The sequence below is a fragment of the Peromyscus maniculatus genome, chromosome 16, assembly GCF_049852395.1.
Source record: "Peromyscus maniculatus bairdii isolate BWxNUB_F1_BW_parent chromosome 16, HU_Pman_BW_mat_3.1, whole genome shotgun sequence".
Taxonomy (NCBI): domain Eukaryota; kingdom Metazoa; phylum Chordata; class Mammalia; order Rodentia; family Cricetidae; genus Peromyscus; species Peromyscus maniculatus.
This window is the reverse complement of record NC_134867.1, coordinates 25,364,038-25,388,600: the sequence shown is the minus strand read 5'-3', so window position 1 is coordinate 25,388,600 and position 24,563 is coordinate 25,364,038. Positions and strand designations below refer to the sequence as shown.

The window sequence follows — 24,563 nt, the reverse complement described above, 5'->3', positions numbered from 1 at the left end:
TTTAAGTTCTATATGTTACTGTCTGCAGGAACCATATCATGTCTTAGGTGAGTACATGAGTTTTCTGCCATGCTACATGTATGTTATCTGAATTGTTTTGACACATTATGGCAAGAGTATTAGGAAAAGTATAAGTCTTTAAACACTATGAATTATATGTTATGGAATAGAATAGGATTTATTTTTCTGAAAAAAATTATTCTTTTAAGATAGGATTGCATGTATCTTTCACTGGCCTGAAACTCATTATGTGGCTGAGGATGACCTTGAACTCCTGATTCTTCTGCTTCTGCCTCTGAAGTGCTGGGACTTTGGCTCCCTGTCACTATTAACTGCTGTGGATATCGCTGTGTATGCTATGAATGCGTTGCTCTGATTGGTTAATAAATAAAACACTGATTGGCCAGTAGCCAGGCATGAAGTATAGGTGGGATAAGCAGAGAGGAGAATTCTGGGAACAGGAAAGCCAAGTCAGGGGTTGCCAGCCAGACACAGAGGAAGCAAGATGACAAGACAACTGAGAAAAGGTAGCAAGCCACGTGGCTAAACATAAATAAGAATTATGGGTTAATTTAAGTATAAGAGCTAGTCAATAGTTATCCTGAGCTAATGGCTGAGCAGTTTTAATTAATATAAGCCTCTGTGTGTTTACTTGGGTCCAAGTGGACGCAGGGCTGTGAGAGCTGGGCAGGACCAGGAAAACTTCAGCTACAATGAACATATATTAATTCTATAAAGTAACAAGTTTCATTGTGACTTTCATTGTTAATAAAGGGAAAATGTCTTGATTTGTGTTGTGTATTTTGAGTGTTTTAGAATAAGAGTACTACCGAAGGAATAATTAGGCACTACTGCCTTCTATTGGGTCACAATGGAAACAAATACCAAAAATAAATAACCTTTCAAAAGAAGAGATAGAGCTAAAATAAGAGCATGATAGTCTGCGTCATTCAGTAACATTTCTTAATGTTACAGTCATGGAATTTCTAGATTTTAAGGCTATTATATGATGACAGTGTAGCAGGAATGTTGCTGGAGGGCTTCTCTCCAGGCTCCACCAAGCCCCGCAGTCCCACAATCCACGTATAAAATAATCACTCAGACACTTATATTACTGATAAACTGTATGGCCGTGGCAGGCTTCTTGCTAACTGTTCTTATATCTTAAATTAACTCACTTTTATAAATCTATACCTTGCCACGTGGCTGGTGGCTTACTGGCGTCTTTACATGCTGCTTGTCCTGCCGGTGGCTGCAGTGTCTCTCCCCCTTCTTCCTGTTTCCCCAATTCTCCTCTCTCCTTGTCCTGCCTATACTTCCTGTCTGGTCACTGGCCATCAGTGTTTTATTTGTATAGAACGATATCCACAACACAGGAATCTTAAAAGTTCTTATTAATAAAATCAAACCCGGAGCCAGGTATTGGGGTGAATGCTGGAAGATCAGAGAAGCAGAACAAGCCACAGCTTCCTCACCTCACCAGTTCCTCAGCTGTTCCTGTTTCCTCAGACTGGATACCTCTCAGCTAAACTGTGTTGCTCAAAAGCCTAAAAGCTTAACCAGCCAAATGCTTCTAGTTTCTGGTCTTCACGCCTTATATATCTTTCTGTTTTTGCCATCACTCCCTGGGATTAAAGGTTCACTTCTTGGGATTAAAGGCATGAGTCTCCATGCTTGGCTGTTTCCAATGTGGCCTTGAACTCACAGAGATCCAGAGTGATTTCTGCCTCTGGAATGCTAGGATTAAAGGCGTGAGTGCCACCATTTTCTAGCCTCTGTATCTAGTGGCTGTCCTGTTCTCTGACCCCAGATAAGTTTATTAGAGTGCACAATATTTGGGGGAATACAATACCACCACATGACAGCATTTTCTCCTGCCCTGTGGACAACTCCATATCTCATATCTGAAAATATGCTATTAACTTATTTGCATGAAAAAAAAGTGTTGAAATTCGGTCTGTGGAATCGTAGATACCTGCCTTTTCCCTACTAGAATTCGATACTAATTTAACAAGACAGTTTTCATTCATTTCTACTGACTTTGTCTAACCAACTGTCACGTCTTATTACATTTAACTCCCTTTCCCATAGGGTTGTATTTTGTCTTTTCAGAAGCTAAGTCCATGTCCATGTCACCTATGAATTACCTTCACTTATTTTTTTATGTACAGATGGATTACAGTGCACTGAACAGTCCTAACAGTATAGGTCCAGTATTGACTGTCACCATAGAATGGCTGGAAATAAGCTTTCTTGAGGGAGGGAGAAAGAGTTGGTTGCACTGTAGCTGCAGCGCTTGTTGTGTTTTGTTTTTATTCCCTTCTTTGTGGTGATATTTTATTTGTGCACCCCGATAAAGCTTTTCTGGGGATTAGAGGACAGAGCCATCCACTGTATTAAACATAGATGTCAGGCAGTGGTGGCACACACCTTTAAACCCAGTGCCAGTTAACCATAGAGGTCTGGAGGTCTGGAAAGACAGACAGGAAGTAATAGAGCTGGGCAGAAAGAGGAAGTGATAAAGCTGGGCAGAGAGAGGAAGTAAGATGACAGGGCACAGGAAGGTATATAGGCATGAGTATACAGGAAGTAGCTCTCTCTTGGGCTGAGGACTTCCTAGTAAGAACGTCGCTGGCTTCTTTCTGCTTCTCTGATCTCCCAGCTTTCACTCCAATATCTGGCTCTGGGTTGTTTTTTTTTTTTTAAAGATTTATTTTTATTTTAGGTATATAAATATCTTGAATGCATGCATGTATGTACACCATGTGCATGCCTGGTACCTGTGGAGGTCAGAAGAGGGTGTCAGATCCCCTGGAACTGGAATTATAGACAGTTATGAGCTGCCATATGGTTGCAGAGAATGGAACCCAGTCTGCTAGAAGGACTGAACCCAGGGCCTTGCACTTGCTAGGCAAGTGCTCTATCACTGAGCTAAATCCCCAACCCTGTTTATTTATTTATTTATTTTTATTAATAAGACCATTTAGCAATTGGTCTTACACTTCTTGCTTGTTTCTTTCATAGTTTCAGTGTCCTATTGTGCATCCCAGGCTGACCTTGAATTCAAGGTCTTGTCTCATTTTCCCCACTGCTGGAAATACAAGTTCATATTAGCATGGCCAATTGCAGTAATATTTTATTAGAGTAATGGAAAGTGTTTAAATAACAAATGACTAAATTGTCTTGCCATAATGATCAGTCTAATGACTTATACAAAATTTGGGGTTACCAACCCTAACAGCAACCACAACAACAACAAAAAATTGGTAATCCTATGGGCAATAAACATGAGTGCTCAGGAACATTATGGTATAAATATAATACCATGCAACATGATGGTGGAAATTAGTTATTCTTGTTAGAAAAGTCTTTGAAATCTATCTTACACATATAAGTATATAAATATAGTTAACAATAAATTATCCCTTTCCTCAAATACTTATCTAGTCCTTTTTGTTAAATAAGACATGTTCTCATTCTTTTTTTATTTCTTTATTACTTTTATTCTTGGAATTCAGATTTGTTATTTACAGATAAAAGTAGCTGACCCTTAGTTGACTTCAACTCATTAAGTGAAAAGACTGGTAAGATGATGGTTTTTCTCCTGGGCTACAATTCTTAAAATAGCTACCTTAACCTCGAAAATACTCATTTTCTTTTGAAGAATAAGGCTTTATTTCCATGTGTTTACCCCTTTAAAATTGAAAATAAGTATATATGTGTCAATTAAAAAACAGATAATATGCTACTTTTGTTGAGTAAAATGACAAAGTAGATTCCTCATTTTTTAAAACTTTGTTAATATCTCCTACGGTAAATGCTTAGCCAACAAGTATAGAAAAATGAAGTGACAAAATGAAGGAGAGGAATACTGTGTTTGAAACTTTTCTATCTTTAGGAAACACAGTTGCTTTAACAAAGACTAGGAAGACTTCAGATGCTAGGTTGTTCACAGTGAGACAGACGGAGCTGGAGATCCTTGTGTTAAGTGAAGTAAGCGCGCTTAAAAATGACACATGTCAGCCAGGCGGCGGTGCATGCCTTTAATCCTAGCACTCGGGAGGCAGAGCCAGGCGGATCTCTGTGAGTTCGAGGCCAGCCTGGGCTACAGAGTGAGTTCCAGGAAAAAGGCGCAAAGCTACACAGAGAAACCCTGTCTCGAAAAAAACCAAAAAAAAAAAAAAAAAGAAAAGAAAAAATGACACATGTCATGTATTTGACACACTGTGACAAATGTCATATGAAGTGACACTGTGACTATGGCAACTCATAAAAGAAAACATTTAATTGGGGCTGGCTTGTGGTTTAGAGGTTTATTCCATTATCATCATGGCAGGAAGCATGGCAGCACACAGGCAGACATGGTACTGGAGAGGTCGCTGAGAGTTCTATATCCAGATCAGGTGGAAACAGGAAGAGAGTGAGCTTAGCGTAAACATTTGAAACCCCAAAGCCCACCCCCCAGTGACATTTCCTCCAACAAGGCCACACTTCCTAATAGTATCACTCCCTGGTGACCAAACATTCAAATCTATAAGCTTATGGGGCCATTTTTATTACAACAACCATATTCCACTCCCTGGAATTCCATAGGCTTGTAACCATATCATAATGTAGAAATGCATTCGGTCCAACGTCAGAAGTCCCCATAGTCTGTAACAGTTTCATCATGGTTTAAAAATCCAAATCCTCTTCTGAGACTCATGGCAATGTCTTAACTACAACCCCCTGTAATATCAAAATCGAAAAGCAGATCACATACTTCCAACATACAGTGACACAGAATACACAATGGCACAGAATTCCAAAAGAAGGAAAAGGAGCATAATGAGGAAATACTAGACCAAATGGAGACTGAAAACCATCTGGGCAAACTTCATATTCTACGTCTCCGTGTCTGATGTCAAAATACTCTTAAGATGTCCAACTCCTTTCAGTTTTGGTGTTTGCAACACACTTCTCTTTTTTGGGGGGCTACTGCCATTCCCTGTTAGCAGCTCTGCTAGCCAGGTATCCCACAACTCTGGAATCTACAATATCCTTGGGCTTCCAAGGCAATCCAGGCGTCACCTTCACAGCTTCATGCAAAGTCTTCTCTGGGCCTCCATCCAGGGACATCCCTGACACATGCCTGGCCTCAGCAGCTTTCCTTAGCCATGGAGGGGAGATTCCATAATCCTTTTCTTGTATCCTTGACACTAAAGTCAGAACCATGTAGCTGAAGCTACCAAGTTCTGCTGCTTACTGTTTGTTTACATCTTCATCAGCTTTCTGTTTTTGATTGTTTCCTTCACTGCCTAAGCCTGGCTGTCCCGGATCTCACTCTGTAGGCCAGAGCTGCCCTCAAACTCAGAGACTCATCTGCCTTTGCCTCCCAACTGCTTTAATCTTGAGGGATTAAAGTGGTGTGCCACCATGCCATGTCCTAAGCTTTTAATTCCTTTTCAGGAGTTGAGAGTTTACCTGGGTGGAGTCTTGTCTGAGTTTATCCTTTATTTCATTTAGGATCAGGCTTTTCTTTAAACTTGTTATCTCCTTGAGCACTGAACTTAGCTCCATTACACTTCCTAGTGTTCCTTTTCTCCTTAAACTATACGTTTTGTATTTTTACTTGCTCAGCTTGCTCCTTGTCAATATAGATAGAGCTGTATAAGTTTGGCCACAAAAAAACAAGCAACACAGTCAATACTAGGCTGTTTTGAAATCTCTGTCAGTGTTGTTAATCCAAAGCACTTCAATTTAGAATCAGGCATATTTTTTTGGTCAAGGGCCAAAAGTATCCACTTTAAAAAAAATACCACAAGAATAGTCTCTAGACCACTTATTAGTGTTCATCTCTGAAACCTCTTGAGTCAGCAGCAATCATAGTCTACATTGCCCTCAGCACCACTGTCTTCCATGCTCCTACTAGGATGGCCCATTAAACTCCACTTCAAGTGTTCAAGTGCTTTCCTAATCCAAAGTCCCAAAGTTCACATTCCATCAAGAAACATGGTCAGGCCTATCACAGCAATACCCCAGTCCTTTGTACCAACTTATGCAACTTATGTTTTAGTCACTGTTTTTTTTTTTTTTCTGTCCATAGACATCATGACCATGGCAACTCTTATAAAAGAAAATAGTCTTTGAGGCTGGTTTACAGTTTCAGAGGTTTAGTCTATTATCATCATGGCAAGAAACATGGCGGCATGCAAGCAGACTTGGTGCTGCAGAGGTAGCTGAGATTTCTACAGCCACATTGGCAGGCAACAGGAAGAAAGAGAGACTGGGCCTGGCTTGAGCTTCTGAAACATCAAAGCCCACCCCCAGTGACACACTTCCTCCAGCAAGGTCACACCTCCTAATAGTGCCACTCCTTGGTGACCATTCAAATCCATGAGCCTATAAAGGGCATTCTTACTTCAAGCCACCACAGTATGTCATATACTTATATGAAAATGTTGTGATGAAACCGTTTGGAATAATTATAGTATGTTGAAAGAGCAAACGTTTCATATAACTTTCAAACTTAGAGTTGGGTAAATTTCTGTCTGTATCCCCTGTGCTTCTTGGAGACTATTCTGATGCTTTCTCTTATTATAATAAGGGTAATGTGAAAGGATGACAATATTAATATGACTGGAAGGAAAGGACTAGAAATAAAAATGGAAATCAATAATTCTACAAAAAAGCTTTATGATTCAATTCTGGTTGTACAAAGTAGACTGGGAATCTCTTGGTAGTGACCATGATATTTCTGTTCCTTCCATACCATCTTATATTTTTGTATATAGAGGTTCATGATTGCATACTGAAATTAAAGCAATGCTTGTTTCCTGAGTGGGTAGTAGGGTTTCTCTGTATTTATATTAAGCTTATGATTTTTCTTTTTTTAAAATTGAAGTTTTTTTATATTATATATTTTTTCTCCATTGTCTATAATCTTATATGATAAATATAATCTTTTAATTATATATTTTTGGTAAATTATATAATATCCCCAATTATTAAAAATGGATTGAAAATTTCTACTCCACTCTAACTCTGGATTTCAGAGAGGAAACAGTGTCAGTTGTCAGTGGTGAATACCAGAAAGGTATTTCTTTTCTTTCTTTGTTTTTGCATTTTCCTCAATGAGAGTTGGGTGAGTTTAAATTAAATATTTTTATTCTCTTCTAGTTTTTCATAGGTACCTGTGAATTATATTGGTCTAAAGAATCATAGAGAGGAGGGATATGCCTTTCTCTATTGGTCTAAGGAGTATAGAGAGGAGGGACGTGCCCTTCTCAATTGGTCTAAAGAAGCATAAAGAGGAGGGACGTGCCCTTCTCAATTGGTCTAAAGAAGCATAGAAAGGAAGGACATGCCCTTCTCTATTGGTCTAAGGAGTATAGAGAGGAGGGTCATGCATGCCCTTGTCTATTGGTCTAAGGAGTATAGAGAGGAGGGTCATGCCCTTGTCTATTGGTCTAAGGAATATAGAGAGGAGGGACATGCCCTTCTCTATTGGTCTAAGGAGTATAGAGAGGAGGGTCATGTCCTTGTCTATTGGTGTAAAGAAACATAGAGAGGAGGGACATGCCCTTGTCTATTGGTCTAAGGAACATAGAGAGGAGGGACATGCCCTTGTCTATTGGTCTAAGGAACATAGAGAGGAGGGACATGCCCTTCTCTATCTTGTAAGATACACCAAACTAATTTTTGGATAAAAAAAATGGTAGATTTTTGTGGTGACTTTATCAGAGATGAATTATAATAACTGAGTGATAATTTATGATATTCAGCTTCTAGAAATATAATACTATTAGAATTACATAGAATTGCCTGCTATTAAAATGGAGTCATGCCGGGCGGTGGTGGCGCATGCCTTTAATCCCAGCACTCGGGAGGTAGAGCCAGGCGGATCTCTGTGAGTTCAAGGCCAGCCTCGGCTACAGAGGGAGTTCCAGGAAAGGCGCAAAGCTACACAGAGAAACCCTGTCTCAAAAAACCAAAAAAAAAATAAAAAAAAAAGGAGTCATAAGTCAATAATGTAATTCTGATACTCAGTGACCTGGTATATATATATATGTGTGTGTGTGTGTGTGTGTGTGTGTGTGTGTGTTTACATATTATATATATACACATATATATGTTTGTTTAAGATTCATTTTCTTATAAGCCCTTGTATTGCACCAAGAAATTAGCCAGAATTATAAAAATGTCATAATTATCAAATTAAGCTAGTGTGGTGGCTGTCTTGGTTAGATTTTCTATTGCTGTGATATAACACCATGACAAAGCAACTTACAGAAGGAAGGGTTTATTTGGGTTTATGGTTCCAGAGGTAAAGAGTCTGTCATGTCGGGGAGGGGGCAGCCATGGCAGCTAAATTAGTAAACTGAGTGTTCATGTCTCAAATTACAAGCAGGAAGCAGAGTGAATGGGGAATGGCAGGAGGTTTTTAAACCCTAACATCCACTCACAGTACCACACTCCCCACAACAAAGCCACGCCTCCTAAGCCTTTCCAAACAGTGCCACCAACCAGGGCCAAGTAGGCAAACATCTGAGCCTATGGGGACACTGTCTTTCAGACCACTGCAGTGGCCAAGGCTTATGATCTCAGGACTTGGAGGTGTAGGCAGCAGACCAGGACTGTGACTGCCTTAAAAATAATTTGTTAAAAAGAGGTGGAGAAAATGTATTCTTAAAAACATAATTTACCATTGTTTGATAATTAAGGGTTTTCTTGTTGCTGCTGTGTAGTTGAAAGTTTTTTTCGGGTACATCAAGCCCCCGCCGTACCGTGGCCCACTTATAAAATAACCACTAAGAGGTTTATATTAATTATAACTGCTCGGCCATTAGCTTAGGCTTTTACTGACTAGTTCTTACACTTAAATTAACCCATAACTCTTATTTATGCTTAGCCATGTGGTTTGGTACCTTTTTTTCAGTTTCTGCTTTGTCATCTTGCTTCCTCTGTGTCTGGCTGGCGACTCCTGACTCAGCCTTCCACTTCCCAAAAAAATAAGCAGATAAGTGTCTGCTTATCCTGCCTATACTTCCTGCCTGGCTACTGGCCAATCAGCATTTTATTTATCAACTAATTAGAGCAACATACATTCACAGCATACAGAATGACATTCCACAGCACTGCTGTTTTGTTTTTGTTTTTTGTTTTTTGGGTTTTTTTTTTTTTTTTTTGAGACTTACTGTGTATTCCAGGATAGCCTTGAGCTAGGACTGACCCCACCAGCCTGAGAAGTGTGTGTGTTGCCAAGGAAATTGGGGTTCCCTTTCAGGTTCTTAGTTATTTGTTAATTATGGAATTTCAATTCTTAAGGATGCTCAAGAAGAAATTAAAGTTTGAGAGCAAAACTATAAGCCAGGCAAGCTGTAAATCTTGGCAGCAGCCAGGAAGAGAGCTGGGAAAGAGCAAGGATGTCATGCTTTTTGAGTCAGGGTCTAAGCAGGGCCACATGTTCAGCAATGGCGGTCAGCAGGTAGCAGCATGGCGGAAGGGTAGGGACTTCAGGAAAGACTGAGAAAGCACAGAGTGGTGAAGAAAGCATGCTGAGGCTTTTGGTCAGCATCTGATAAAAGAGGTAGAGAAATGAGAAGGAAAACTTACACTTTTCCAGTCAAGACTCAGGAAAACAGACAGACTCTGCAGTGCTGTGTGACAGAAGCTCTGAAAACAGCCACCTTGGGAGAGGGGCCTCTGGGAAGGAAAGGTACTTAATCTCGTTAAGGGGATGATTATTCCTCCAATCTCTATCATGCCTCGTACAGCTTCAGGTAAATCAGCAGATTGACAGGCCCAAATGGATTAACTTTTCAAAGGAAGTGGCAATACTATGTAGCATTCTAATTTTTGCAGCAGATTAGAAAGTCATGTCTCCATGCAGGTACAATTCAGATTCTATTCTTCTGACCAGGAAGAAGTACCTTTTCCTTAATGGGTTTCAATAAGGCCTATATATCTCCAGTTTTTAATGTTGCCTTAAGAAAGTGCCGCTGTGCCAGGCAGTGGTGGTACACGCCTTTAATCCCAGCACCCGGGAGGCAGAGGCAGGCAGATCTCTGTGAGTTTGAGGCCAGCCTGGACTACAGAGTGAGTTCCAGGAAAGACGCAAATCTACACTGAGAAACCCTGTCTCGAAAAACCAAAAAAAAAAGTGCCACTGTGATGTTTAACTTTCTGATGGTTCCAAAGCTGACCATGAGGGAAAGGCACATCCTTGGTGGCTTCTAAGCTACTAGTCCCTGTGACACTGGGATTATTGGCATGAGCTTTCACTTTGGGCTTCCTTAGGATTCTCATAAGTGAGAATTTTGTATAAGCTCATTCTTTAATAAAAGATTAGTCGGTTCCAGCTACACCAAACTGTGACCTAGAGCTACTCATGTTTGAGTGATGTTCTAATTTGCTTAGTCATTGGCTTTCAATTATCTATAAACATTTACATACACATGATATATAGTTTTTATATATGATCAAATGTATTCATTTTAAAGAAAATACTTTGAAATTTGACAAACGTCTCCAGGCATATAACCACCACAACAAACAAAACATAATGTTTTCTCGTGACCTCACAACAAGTCTCTCTTACTCAGAGTCATCTTTTCTTCTCCCTCAGTCACAGGTCGTCACTGGTCCTTTCTCATTACTGTGAATTGATAAATTCCCAACCTCAGCTCAGCTCTAACACCGTTTGGAAAGTTGGGTTGTGCGGGGAGCCAGAGTGTTGCACTTTGCCATGTAGGGATTTTGGCAGCATCTCTGGGCCTCTGCCCATCAGATGCCAGTGGACCTCTCCTTTCACTCCTCGGTTGTGACAACTGAAATGTCTATTGCCAAAATGCCCCCTTGGGAGCAAAACTGCATCCACCCGAGAACCACTGCTTACTATAAGATCACTCCTCCAGTGCTAGAAATAGAAAAGTGAATGGCACGTCCTCTGGTCCTCTGGCCTGCTTTCCTTCGTTCATTATAATGATGCAAGGTTTATAAAGACTGTTATACAAATGCTGTTTGCTTTCCTTTTACTGAGTGGGAGGTCAGTATTTAATAATAAACCACACTCGGTTTAACCATTTCCTTTTTATGTGTCTCTACATCTCTAATTGTGTTTAACATTTATGTCAGCCTTTTGAGAATCTTTTTTCATTAATTGATTCGTTTACTAGCTACAAGTCTTACAAGTCATGGTGTTCTTTTTCAGTCTTTGGATGTTGAACACATATTTAATGTTATGATGACTCCAGGTTTGTTTTTAATTTTTTAAATGATAGTGGGTTCTTTAATGTTATGATGACTCCAGGTTTGTTTTTAATTTTTTAAATGATAGTGGGTACTTTTTGGCAGGGAGTTACTTATGTATCATCTTGATTTTCTAAGGCTATCATTTTTGTTTGGAGCTAGACATGGTGGCACATATCTATAATCCTAGTACTTTGGAGTCTGAGGCAGGAACATGCTGAGCACAAAGTCTGTGTCACAGTGGGATCATAAAAAGCTTTCCTTGTTACTTAAATATCCTTTTCCATTATTAGTTATGCGTATAAATAGGATTCTAGCGGTGATAACTGTGGGATGATGGATGATATGTATTTTAAGACTAATTGTGACTGTAATTTAGATCATGAACCTTCTACACTCAGCCAGACTGTTCTCTCTGTGTTCTCTCTGTGTGTACACATGTTCAGGAATGCAGTAGCTTGTCCTTAACCTGTAGCTTCACCTTCTATAGTCAGTTACCCAGTACCAACCAAAGTCTGAAAATATTAAGTAGGAAATCCCAAAACTAAATAATAATCTGTAAATCACATGTTGGTGTAGGTAGTCTGATGAGGTCCTCTGCTGCCAGCCCACTTTTTCCTGTCCTGCGTGTGAAACATCCCCTGTCTAACTGTGTGCTGTGCATGAGACTTGTTCGTTAGTCAGTTAGTGGCCATTCTGATAATTGTCAATTGTGTCATACTAGTACTGGTGTTCAATTAACCCTTAATTTGCTTAAAGGCTCCAATATGCAGAGTATAATGCTGCCACTTTATTATAAGAAATTATCCATGGTATATTTTGTTATTAGTGTTATTGTTAACGCTGTTAGCTTCAGCACAGACGTTTAACTCTGTCTAGCTTGTAATGTTTTACCATGTTATTTTTCTTACTAGACAGTGATATCGGAAAGCTGTTATCATGCTTCAAAATGTCTGATAAACAAACAGAGTGGATAGAAAACTGCCGAAGACAGTTTTGTAAAACAATGAAGTCCAAGCCTGATGCAGTCAGTGGAGGTGGTGAGTGTGATGTTTTCTACTGGGATATTCCTGCATTAAATTATTCTAACAGAAGCTGTGACTTCTGAAGATTACTATCTGTGCGTGTAGGTAACCCAATGCTAATTGGAAAAGTACATTGCCCACCCCGCCCCCAAAGGGCTTGTAATGCTGAGAGAACCAAAGTCCAAAGAACTCTGAAGCCTTTTTACAGACTGGAGTGTCTGTACATGTGGCAAGCAGCTCTGAGGTTCCCCTGCCTTTCCTGGGGTTACAGTTTACCTGGCTTCAATGGTCTCCACTTTCATATACTATGTTACTGTGTCTTTGTAGAAGTCTTACCTAAAGTTTACAAGTGACATAAATATCTTGAATCATCACCAGGTATCCACCAAACCAATTGAATGATTCCTAAGGAAGCTTTGTCTTAAGGGAGCATCTCCAGTATAAACTGACCAAGCAAGTTTAACATAAATTAATTGCATGTGCTTTTGTTTCCTGAAACAATAACTTTGATCTGATGATGTTATAAGCTAAATTTCCTAAAAGTTTTCATTTAGAAGTGATTTCATAAAAAAAAAAAGAAGTGATTTCATTTCATCAGCCATACTTAGAAGTTTTCATATTTGTTATAAAATTAAAATCAGGAATTTAAAAATTAAATTTACACTTTGCTAGAAAATGGTATTTTTAGAGAATAATAAAATATTTGTGTGACAACAAAATCACAAATTGTTCTCCACAGTGTAAGTATAAACTATGGTTAAACTATGGTTAGTCTCAAGATGTATAAGTATCACTGGTCAGTGGTGGTACATACCATTAATTCCAGCATTCAAGAGGCAGAGGCAGGTGGATCTCAGTGAGTTCAAGGCCACCTTGGTCTACAGATCAAATTCCAGGACAGCCAGGGTTACACAGAGGAATCCTGTCTCAAAAAAAAAAAAAAAATCAAGTATCTATTGAGATATATGTATTTATAAAATATCTCTCTCTCTCTCTCTCTCTCTCTCTCTCTCTCTATATATATATATATATATATATATATATATATATATACACACACACACACACACACACACACACACACATACATATAGTCTTAGGGTTTCTTAGGGTTTCTTTTACTGTGAAGAGATACCATGACCATGGCTACTCTTATAAAAGCAAGCATTTAATTGTGGCTTGCTTACAGGTTCAGAGGTTTAGTTCATTGTCAAAATGGCGAGAAGTATGTTGGCTTACAGGCAGACATGGGTCTGGAGAAGGAACTGAAAGTTCTGCATCTGGGTCCACACCACAGGTGACAGAAGAGAGAGTGAGCCATTAGGCTTGGCTTGAGCTTCTGAAACCTCAAAGCCCACTCCCAGTGACACACTTGTATACGTGTGGTACCTGGAATGAAAATGTGTATGTGTGTACACACACATATATATTCACACACACACACACACACATGAATGAATGGTTTGAGTGAATATATATGTGTATATAATTTGCTCTTGATTGTACAATAGATAATATTTAAAATAGGCTTTCTCAGTGGGTTTTGTACATGCCCCCAAAATACATACCAAATGAGGAGAGGAGTGGCTTGGAATGAATTTCAATACATGCCCCAATGCAGTTTTAAGAGTGTCTGTCTCTCAGGGAAATGAGAAATGTCACCTGTCTAGCCATCATCTTTTGAGATGGGACCAATAAACCAAACAGATAAGAGTTTTCTTTGGCATCTAGGGCACTGTCTACATCTTCTTCCTCAGTCATTCATTGCTTGTTGTTGCTGTGTTCACCAGGTTACTGGGAGCTTCTTCCAATCATAGATCCATTCTCCTCTGCTTGATGCTTAGTTGCTTACACAAGACTCATTTATACTCCACAGAATCTTTATTATGTAGTCTATATTTTATCAATGATGAAACTGAAATGCGTCATTTTGGAAACAGCCTAGTTTTCAGCAGAAGAGCCTAGAGGAGAATCCAGGTAACCTGTTGTCAAAATCCTGGTGTCACTTTACCATAATAAAGGTGACATATCACCTATTCATACCTAACATTTTTCTTATCAGAGACAATATTTATCAGCTAGACATAGACAAGCAAAACGTTGCCTGAATACTGAGTTACGTTGCTTCTAGGATCTTACGTCAACCGTCAACCGGCTCAGCTTGAGTCCTGAACCCTACTTTTGGTAGTGAGGAAATGAAAACAGATACACACAGACATGCCAGGTGTGGTTCTGCTCTCTCCACAACCAGAAATCTCAGTGCATTTATCAGGATACCACAGGGGGAGGGGTTAGCTATTCTTGGTAGGAAGTCTCTGCAGGGCAGCCCAGTCAAGTGTAAACACCCAGGAAGAGAATGCTGCAGCTGCCACTCTCTTCACAGGCTGGTCCCTTGTATCTAACACCCACACTGGGACCCCTAAAGGAAGTCTTGCCACCCATATGATAACAGCTTTGCCAGTTTCCCATGGGTCAGAGGCCTTGGAGTCCTCAACATGGCTGTACCTGTGTCAGCAATACGTATTCTCTCAGGACTTCCCTCACAAAGGTTTTCCTCCACTCCCTAGGAGATTTGAAGCTTTATAAATTACCCTTTGTACATTAGCCTATTCTGAGTTTTTCTTTAAGATACTTATATAATGCTTCATAATACACAATTGTCTACCCATGTGTTAACATGTTCATAATTATGAGAGAATGAATTAGTTTTAAATTTCTATATGAATAAAAATGTCCAAATAAAAAAAGGGAAAGACAAAAGGAAATGTAATTAGCAATTTGAGTACCTGCTTGTTGACTGAATCATTCCCCACAATGGGCAGATGCTGCCTTTTTTGGTAATGGTGAAGGAGTGGAGAAGAATCCATTAATAAAGAGTATTCAGAAATTTAATTAAACCTGATCATCTTCACAATGATTAAAGTTGAAAATTTCCCAGTTTTTTAGATGTGGGGTCCTTGTATTTGTGGGTTTTCTTCCAGACATTAAGCTTATGAGAAGATCAAGGAAGCCTATGGGGATGGACAGCTGCGTGTTTCTGCACTTACAGCCCCTGGCTGAAGTGATGGTTCACATGACCCAGAATCTCTCCTGACCCCACAGAAATGTCAATGTTTGAAAAATAAAGAGAGCTCAGAGTCTTCCCATCCTCAGCCTTACTTTTGGTTTGAATCTCCTTTCCACCCACATAACAACAATTTTCCAGACAGTTTGTTTGTTTTAACAACTTAAGGTAGCAGTAACTACTTGTACTCTCCTCCGTTGGCATTACCATTCCAGCGCCAGAAGAAAACACAGGGGGTACTCTACTTCACTGGTTGAATTTCAAATGTGGCGCTGGGTACTATACTTTTATTCATTAAGATACAAATCGTTCCAGAATCCCTGCCCCCTCCGTCCCTTTTTTTTTTCCCATTTCATTGTCAGGAAAGTCTCATTAAATCAACTGACTCATGGTGTTCTTCTGGTTTGCTACCTAACTTCTTAATGTCTGTCCATGGTGAGCAATCCAGTTCCGCATCAACCCCAGATGTGGTACACCTAACCTTTTGCATCTGAAATTCTAGAGTCAGCTCTGCTTTAAAGCACCATTTTCCTCATTATTTTCTAATCAATATCTCCCATTAATCTTTTGTTAGTGATCTAATAGTTATACAATTTAATATCTGCCCTACATATGTTTTTTCTATTTTTCATTGACAATGATTGATGACTAGTTCATAACTCAAATTCCTGTGTGTGCTTACTACACTTTGAGGTGGTGGCTGCAAAAAAAACACATACAATGTATTTAATAGTCAAAATTAGAAACTTTGGTTGTGCATAGTAACCACATATATATATATATATATATTCATATTATATATTTATATGTAAATATATACACACATATATATTTAAATCTCAAATTCTTGAATTTTCATGACTTAGATCCTAAGAACTTGTTATGTAAGATACTACCTTAACTAAAGTACTTCTTATTTAGCAACTGGATCAGTATTATTTAATACATAATTTTGTACAGGATATTGCTATGTAACGTAGACTAACCCCAAACTCTAAAATGTTCCTGAGCCTTGAAAGTTCTGGGATTATAGCTATACTGGTTTTCTGATTATTTCAAATAAACAAAATAAAGGCACAAAATTCTTTTATACTTTTATTATTCAATCATTATTTCTATATTTTAAAAAATTATATTGCATTCCTGTAAGTTTGTGTATGCATGTATGTGTGCATGCGTGTGTGCACATGAGAGGGTGGGAAGAGTAGGATATGCGGGTAACATAACAAGGCCTGCAAGTGCCTTTTCTGATGAGATTTCAGGGCTGCAAGAGTGTCTCAGTGGTAGAGCACTTGCTTAGCATGTAGAGTACGCTGTGCTTAATTCTCAGCCTTTCCCTAAAAACAATTTCCAAGAAGGTAACAATGAAAGAAGAAAAACGTACAGCAGACTAATTTATCTGAATACAGAAATAGCAGTAGCCTTTAAAGGACCTACATAGTAAAACTGTGAAAAGAGGTTCTTCTAAAGTGAGCCACAATTTTGGAAGATGGGTCAGATTGTTGTTGTTGTTGTTGTTGTTTTTCATTTCTGCCCTGGGAAGCGCAGGTAAGGACCTGTGGCATTCCACATACAGCAAACAAAATGACTCTAGAAGTCAGAGGGCAAGCTGTGTGCTTAGGATCCGAGGAAGTCAATTTTCTGTGTTTTCTTTTGACTCTTGGATTTTAGCCTGGTTGATTGAGAATGGTAACAAATGCAGGAAAATGTAGTGGCACAGTAAAGCCTGCTTCCTCTGCAGGAACCAGGGAAAGAAAGTTAATGTCATGTCCCATGGAAACAGAATCGGGAGTGGTTCTGAGCCAGGCTCAATATTTATGTCCTGAAAGATCATCTGCAAGATCTGAAAGATCAAAAACAAAGTATTTGAAAAAGAAAATTGTTAAACCTGAGAATAATGAGGAGAAAAGACCAAATGCATTATTGTAAAATGAAAGCAAACTGTGTTTGGGGGTGCACCCAGGACTGACCAGCTGGCTGTCTCACCCTAAATCAGGATTTGAGAGAACAGCCCCTGCTGGCCTCTTGCAGTCCCCTTTACAGGAGAGATGAGGTATTCCCAGGGGCGAGAGAGTGGGCTGTTACACATTGTTAGAAAGACACAATGAAAGGGGAGGAAGGGTAAGGATGTACATCATGTGAGTGGGGTCACAAGCAGTTTACATCAGAGCTAAGACACAGGATTCTTAATTACAGATAGAGACCTTAACTTGCAAGGACTTAACACGGGATAAACAGGAACTTATTCTTAACCGTCTCAGTTGCAACCAGAATCCTTAACCTGCAAGGTCTCTTTTTCCTGATTTGGTCTCTCATTAACTTGCAAGGTTCCTGTTTGGGTTGCAGAGAAATGATGACTGGAAACTTATTAACTTGTTTTTTTTTTTTTTAATTTTATTTATTTTATTTTACAATACCATTCAGTTCTACGTATCAGCCACAGGTTCCCCTATTCTCCCCCCTCCCACTCTCTCCCCTTACCCCCAGCCCACCCCCCATTCCCACCTCCTCCAGGGCAAATCCTCCCCCGAGGACTACGATCAACCTGGTAGACTCAGTCCAGGCAGGTCCAGTCTCTTCCTCCCAGACTGAGCCAAGTGTCCCTGCATAAGCTCCAGGTTTCAAACAGCCAATTCATGCAATGAGCACAGGACTTGGTCCCACTGCCTAGTTGCCTCCCAAACTGATCAAGCCAATCAACTGTCACACCTATTCAGAGGCCCTGATGCAGCTGGGGGCCCCTCAGCCTTTGGTTCATAGTTCATGTGTTTCCATTCATTTGGCTATTTTTTTTAATAATTGAGTAAAACCGAAATTTATTATAAGCCACAGTCATCCTAGGTACCTCCATGCTATATATAGCCTCCATGGTTCTATGGGTTGTGGTCTGATTGTTCTTTATTTTATCTCTAGAATCCACTTATGAGTGAGTATATACCATGACTGTCTTTCTGGGTTTGGGTTACCTCACTCAGGATGATTTTTTTCTAGTTCCATCCATTTGCCTGCAAATTTCATGCTTTCATTGTTTTTCTCTGCTGAGTAGTACTCCATTGTGTATATGTACCACATTTTTTTCATCCATTCTTCTGTTGACGGGCATCTAGGTTGTTTCCAGGTTCTGGCTATTACAAATAGTGCTGCTATGAACATAGCTGAGCATGTATCTTTATGGTATGAATCAGCATTCCTTGGGTATATGCCCAAGAGTGGGATGGCTGGGTCTTGAGGTAGTTCGATTCCTAATTTTCTGAGAAACCGCCATACTGATTTCCACAGTGGTTGTACAAGTTCACATTCCCACCAACAGTGGAGGAGTGTTCCCTTTGCTCCACATCCTCTCCAACATTGACTGTCATTGGTGTTTTTGATCGTAGCCATTCTGACAGGTGTAAGGTGGTATCTCAGAGTCGTTTTGATTTGCATTTCTCTGATGATTAAGGATGTTGAGCATTTCTTTAAATGTCTTTCAGCCATTTGTGTTTCTTGTTTTGTGAATTCTCGGTTTAGCTCTTTAGCCCATTTTTTAATTGGACTGTTCAGTATTTTGATGTCTAGTTTCTTGAGTTCTTTATATACTGTGGAGATCAATCCTCTGTCAGATGTGGGGTTGGTGAAGATTTTTTCCCATTCTGTTGTCTGTCTTTTTGTCTTATTGACTGTGTCTTTTGCCCTGCAAAAGCTTCTCAGTTTCAAGAGGTCCCAATTATTAATTTAACTTGTTAAGAGAGCTGATCATACAAGATCTAAGATCTAAGAAGACCCTAAATGGAGAAGCACAAAGAACCCCAACTCAAACATGATGACATCAGACTTTCAAAAGCAAGACAAGAAAGTCTTGGAAGCTGAGAGTCAGGGTCTTTCCTACTAGGGATAAGCAGGGCAGAAGAGAGTGGACCTCTCAGGACAGATGAAGGAAGGTCAACTGGAAGTGGAACATTAGTCAACACACCAAAATTGCCCTCATACATGAAGAGAGATAGAGATGTTCTCATTGAAGGAAGGCCACCCTACAGCATGGCTAAAGGATGTTCTCTTCCTTCTTGCTATCTCTACTATTCACGAATCTGTAATTATACAAAATAGGACAGACTTTTAAATGAAAGAATGAAGATGAACAACCTGAAAACACCGAGAATAAGAGGATGACTGTGCATGCAATAATTTGTATCAAAAACTAGATAGAGTTGCATTGTCTATGTTGTTACACAATTAGAAATCTGATTTTGTGGAGTAGAGACATGAGGGAAAAGAATATGTTCTTGAATATGCAAGGGTCTAAAGAACAAAGTATCTGGTCTCTACCTGCAGGTTAATAGGGAGAAAATTGAACTTTAATGTAGCTTTCATGTTCTGTGATAAGATAGCAGTCATATAGTCATTTCTCAGTGTGTTTGAGCAATGGGTCCAGCAGACAGGGTTATGTTTGCATGCACTGTGTTTTTCTTGTTTCAGAACCAGTTGCTGTGGTGATGGCGACTTAGTTTGCTATAACTTTAAAAATATAAATTGATTTTTCACAGTTTTGAAAACTGGGAAGACAGAGGTTGAGGTTCAGGCAGATTCTGTGACTGGTGTGGGCTTGTTGTCTGCTTCAGAGACCAAACACTCTCTGCCTCCTCTCATGATGGAACGGGGCCACGCCTCTCCTTAAACCACTTTCTAAGGGCGCTGGTCTCATTCATAAGGGCAGGGCTCTCCTTGCTCACTTTCCAGATATTTCATCTCTTTGAAAATATATTTTGTCTAATATTTGATCAAATCTACCTCCTATTCCCCCTCCTCTAAGTCCTTTCTATTCCCCATCACTACTTTTTCCTTCCAGTTTCTTATCTCCCCCACCCCATCTCTCTCTTTCTCTTCCCTCCCCCTCTCCCTTTGCTTCCCCATCTCCTGAAGAAAAATGGCTGTCGTGACCAGTTGTCCATAGCAGTCTTAGACTCGGTAGGGTGTAGCAGGCTTTCTTGTCAGGCTATCTTTGGATTTTCAGCCTCGAAATAATAACCCAGAGACTTCTTATTAGTTATGAAAGCTTGGCCTATAGCTTAGGCTTGTTTCCAACTAGCTCTTATAACTTAATTAGCCCATATTTTTTTTAATCTACGTTCCGCCATGTGGCTTAATTACCTCTCCTCTATAGGCACATCAGACTTGCTCTGAGCTTGATGGTGAAATCCCTGTGCCTAGATTCCTCCTCCTCCTCTTCCTCTTTCTCACCAGAAATCCCACCTATCCTCTCCTGCCTACCTATTGGCCATTCAGTACTTTATTAAACCAATCCAAAGGCTCCTTAGCAAAGACACATCTCCACAGTGTACAAAAAGATTATCCCACAACAGTGGGGGGTAATACAATCATGTTGGGTGTTATTATAATATGAGAGTTTGGGAAAATACTGACATTGTCATACAATCAGGGTTGGGGTGGGACAAGGTCAAAAGATAAGTGAAGCCAGCACATAGGTTCTCTTCAGTTTCTGCCTTCAGTTTTTCATCTACAGAAACCCCATGTGCTCTTTCAGGCCTATAAATATAATCTTAGGGTCTTTTTAACTATGTTCTGACCCCAGAGAACAGGCATAATTAAAGGTAGAAAGGCCATAATTATAATCCTTTATAGAAATTTCAGACCTGTCATTTAAGATTAATATATACTTTAGATGAAACAATATTCTGTAGTTTGTTTTCAGGGCAATATTCTATAGTTAATTTCTTTTTAACATTAAAAATTGCTTCTTGCACCCTAAGTTTTAGAATCTTTCACCAATAAGCTAGGATGTTGGTAACCTTTGATACTTTTTTGGTTTTGGGAGATTTTGCTGGTCTTTTGAGTATGTTGCCTTTAAAACCAAATACAAAAACCAAAATAAGATTTTTAAAATTGCCCCCTGGTATCTGGAAGATTAGAAAGCAGAATCTCCCATCTCACTTTGTTTCCACTGTAGCAAGGAATACAGGCTTGTGCTTCTCTCTAGATCTCCTTTGACCCATCCTGTCTCTGCTCAAGCCTCATGTGTCAGTGGCAAATCTAATAACTCCAATATCAGTAAATATTGTGCTTTCTGGTGTGAGGTTCAAAGCAACATGCAGATTGATGTATGAGCCTGTATACAGAAACAGCAACAAAACCTTTGGTGTTTGAAGAGATCGTGCTTTGTTTGAATAGAGAATTCACATCAGTAATTGCTTGGCAATATGCTTTGATTTGTCACATTATTTCAAACATTATACGTAAATACATAGCACATAGCAAATATCATTATGCTCAAAGAAGATAATTACTTGTAATTGAAGGTTGAAATGGACATTTCTATTGAAAATGATGTTTCTGAACAATATTTGTTACTGTGTATCTTGCACTTTAGATCATTAGTCTTAACCATGAAATTAAGAGTAATTATATGTGAACTTCGTTACATTGTCCTTCTACAAAATCTGTCTCAAAAGTTTATATACATAGATGTTAAAAGTTGTCACCCAGGGACCTTATATGTGGATTTATAAAAGTAAGACCTTTGAAACAGTTTTAGAAATATGATAGATTTATGCCTGTGTTTGTAAATATGGAACCAGCCCAACCATTTGCAAACTGAAATCTGTATACAGAGATATTTCTTAAGCCATGACCATTGAATTTTCATGTTTTTAAAGACTTATTTACTTTGAAATCATATAATGAATAGAGTTCAATGAATAAAAACATTTCATTTTCATCTCTAGCCATCAAAATGTTATAGCTTGTGCTCTACAGTTAGGGAAAACCACACCATTCCTTTTTATTATATGGTTTTTACACGTTGAACACTAATTTTTTTTTGAAGAATTATATGCTTAAAATCTACTTGAATATAAAGTAGGACCCATGTAGTTAATAAAGGTCATGGTTCACAGTCTAAGTAAGAGAAGGGCACAATTTTAAAGTGTGATTCAGATTACTTGTTTCATCATTAATCAGTCAGCTACTGTACAGATAAATTTCCTTAGATAAACAAAACAAATTCCTCTGGGTTGCGTACTAATTCTAATCCTCTGGGGCATCCATTTGTAGGATATCTGCAAACCCTGTGATTTTACCACACCAGCCTAGAAAGGAATCATTTCATCACTTCTAAGTCAGATAATGCAGGCTTTGTTTGATCTGGCCCTTGATCAGATACCATCAGCTGCTAAGTAGGAAAGGCATAATATGTCGCAGATTTGAAAGTGCCCTGAGCTGTGCATTAATCCTGGTCCTAGAGTTCAGTATTTGTTCTGTATGCAAATGACAAAATGTGATAACCTCATGAGTGCATTAAAAACATTTAACAAATTCTGAAGTAGTCATTAGGTAATCTAAGTATGATGCATAATTCTTTTTTAGTTATATGTTGAATAAGTTCACAGAGAAGTTATTAAAATTTAATTGAAATCAGAAACATTCTGAATATTAATAGAAGTCTGCATGTTGAATTGAACTCCTCAGAACCATGGAGTTCAGATGACTTTTTTTTTAGTTCTTCTCTCACCCTGCAGCCTCTCCTCCTTCCACCTAACCTCAGGTGACTTTCCCGTGCTAGTCTGTGACTTAAAGACGCGTTGTCACGCATTGTCCCCTCCTGACTTAAAATTCTAATTGCTCTTGTGCTCCTTACAGCTTTAGGAGAACTACTTGAAAAATTTGTGCTTCATCTCACCGAAAACCCCTCTGAGTGCTACTTCCCTTCCGTGGACTATACAGGTATCTTCTTACATATCGTGATGTTTGCCAAATGTCCAGCTCGTATGTAGGCACTATTTCATAGTGCCATGTGTGTAAAGTGCCAATATATACAAGTTTCCCCATCTGGAAATTCTCTCACTTCATACCATGTGATGCTGTGACGGTCATTTGTTTCTGGTCTCCAGTGGAAACGGTTTTCTTTGCTGCATTGCCCACTTTTCTGATTTTATCATATGCCCGCCCCTCTCTCGTCTCATCAGCTCATAAGTATCTCACTAGGTCTCTCTGCTTTCTGCTTTCTGTTGCGCTGCTGTAAGTGTGGGAAAATTGCTGGGCGGTGGTGGCGCACGCCTTTAATCCCAACACTTGGGAGGCAGAGGCAGGTGGATCATTGTGAGTTCGAGGCCAGCCTGGTATGCAGAGCAAGATCCAGGAAAGGCACAAAGCTACACAGAGAAACCCTGTCTCGGAAAAAAAAAAAAAGTGGGAAAATTATAGCAAAAAAAAATTATTTCAACTCATTATTCTGCCCCAGCATCAAAGAAATGTAACTGGTGATGGCTTCTTGTTTTTAGGTCCCTACATGACATCATCTGGTCAACATCAATCAGTGTGTGTGCATGTTCTTTCTCTCATCTAATCCTCATAGCCTTCTGAAGACCCCACCTTGAAAATGGCAAAGTCACATTAACTTTTTGCTTCTTTTTAAAAAATTAGTATTATTTTTATTTATTGTGTGTGTGTTTTGCCTTCATGTATGTATGTATGTGCTGTATGTGTATGTTCGTGTGTCTATGTGTGTCTCTGTCTGTCTGGTGCTGACAGAAACCAGACAGAGGCACCAGGTCCCCTGGAATTAGAGTTAAGGATGTATTGTAAGCTACGATGTGAGTGCTGGGAACCAACCCGTGTCCTCTGCAAAAACAGGAAGAACTCTTAACCACTGAGCCATCTCTCCAGCTCCTCAGTTTCTCTTTAAAAAATATTACTCTAATTCTTTGAGAATTTCCTACAATGTATTTTGATCTGATTCACTCCTGACTACTCCCAGACACCCCTCCCATTTTAATACATTGAGTCAAATTTGTGTTTCCCAAATACTCTAGGGTGGGGGACCTGCCCAAGAGAATTGACCTTCAAGGGTTCACACTCTGAAAGAAAATTGACCCTTTGGTTTTGAGCAGCTACCAAATGGCGATAGTGTTTAGCTAAGGGTAGAACTTCATGCTTATTGCCCTCCCTCTGTGATGGGATTTTATTTGTTTGTTTGTTTGTTTGTTTTTGGTTTTTCGAGACAGGGTTTCTCGATTTTATTTGTTTTGTGCTTGTCCAGGTCTCCTGCATGCTGTCCCAGTCTCTGAATTCATATGTGTGATTTTCCTGTTGTTTGTGGAAAGCACTGTTTTCTTGTGGTCATCACTTACAAACTTTCTGCCTCCTCTAAGTTTCTGCTTCTTAAAGCTCTCATTAGGGATTAATCTTCACATTTTGGTTCAGATAAGATTAAATAATAGCTAGCGTTTATCTGCCTCATATAAATAAATGAT

At 39.2% G+C, this 24,563-nt stretch overlaps 1 protein-coding gene across 3 annotated transcripts in view; it reads left to right on the top strand.

Moving 5' to 3' along the window:
• The window catches only part of Tbc1d32 (TBC1 domain family member 32), a 207,582-nt gene that overhangs the window by 138,176 nt on the left and 44,843 nt on the right, over nucleotides 1–24,563 (top strand). For 2 of the 3 annotated variants that reach the window (XM_006981267.4, XM_076552494.1), the window contains 2 exons: nucleotides 12,144–12,269; nucleotides 22,951–23,034. In XM_006981267.4, coding sequence (XP_006981329.2) covers nucleotides 12,144–12,269; nucleotides 22,951–23,034 — 210 coding nt within the window. The remainder of the gene's footprint in view (nucleotides 1–12,143; nucleotides 12,270–22,950; nucleotides 23,035–24,563) is intronic. The other variant, XM_076552493.1, reaches the window with a different exon arrangement.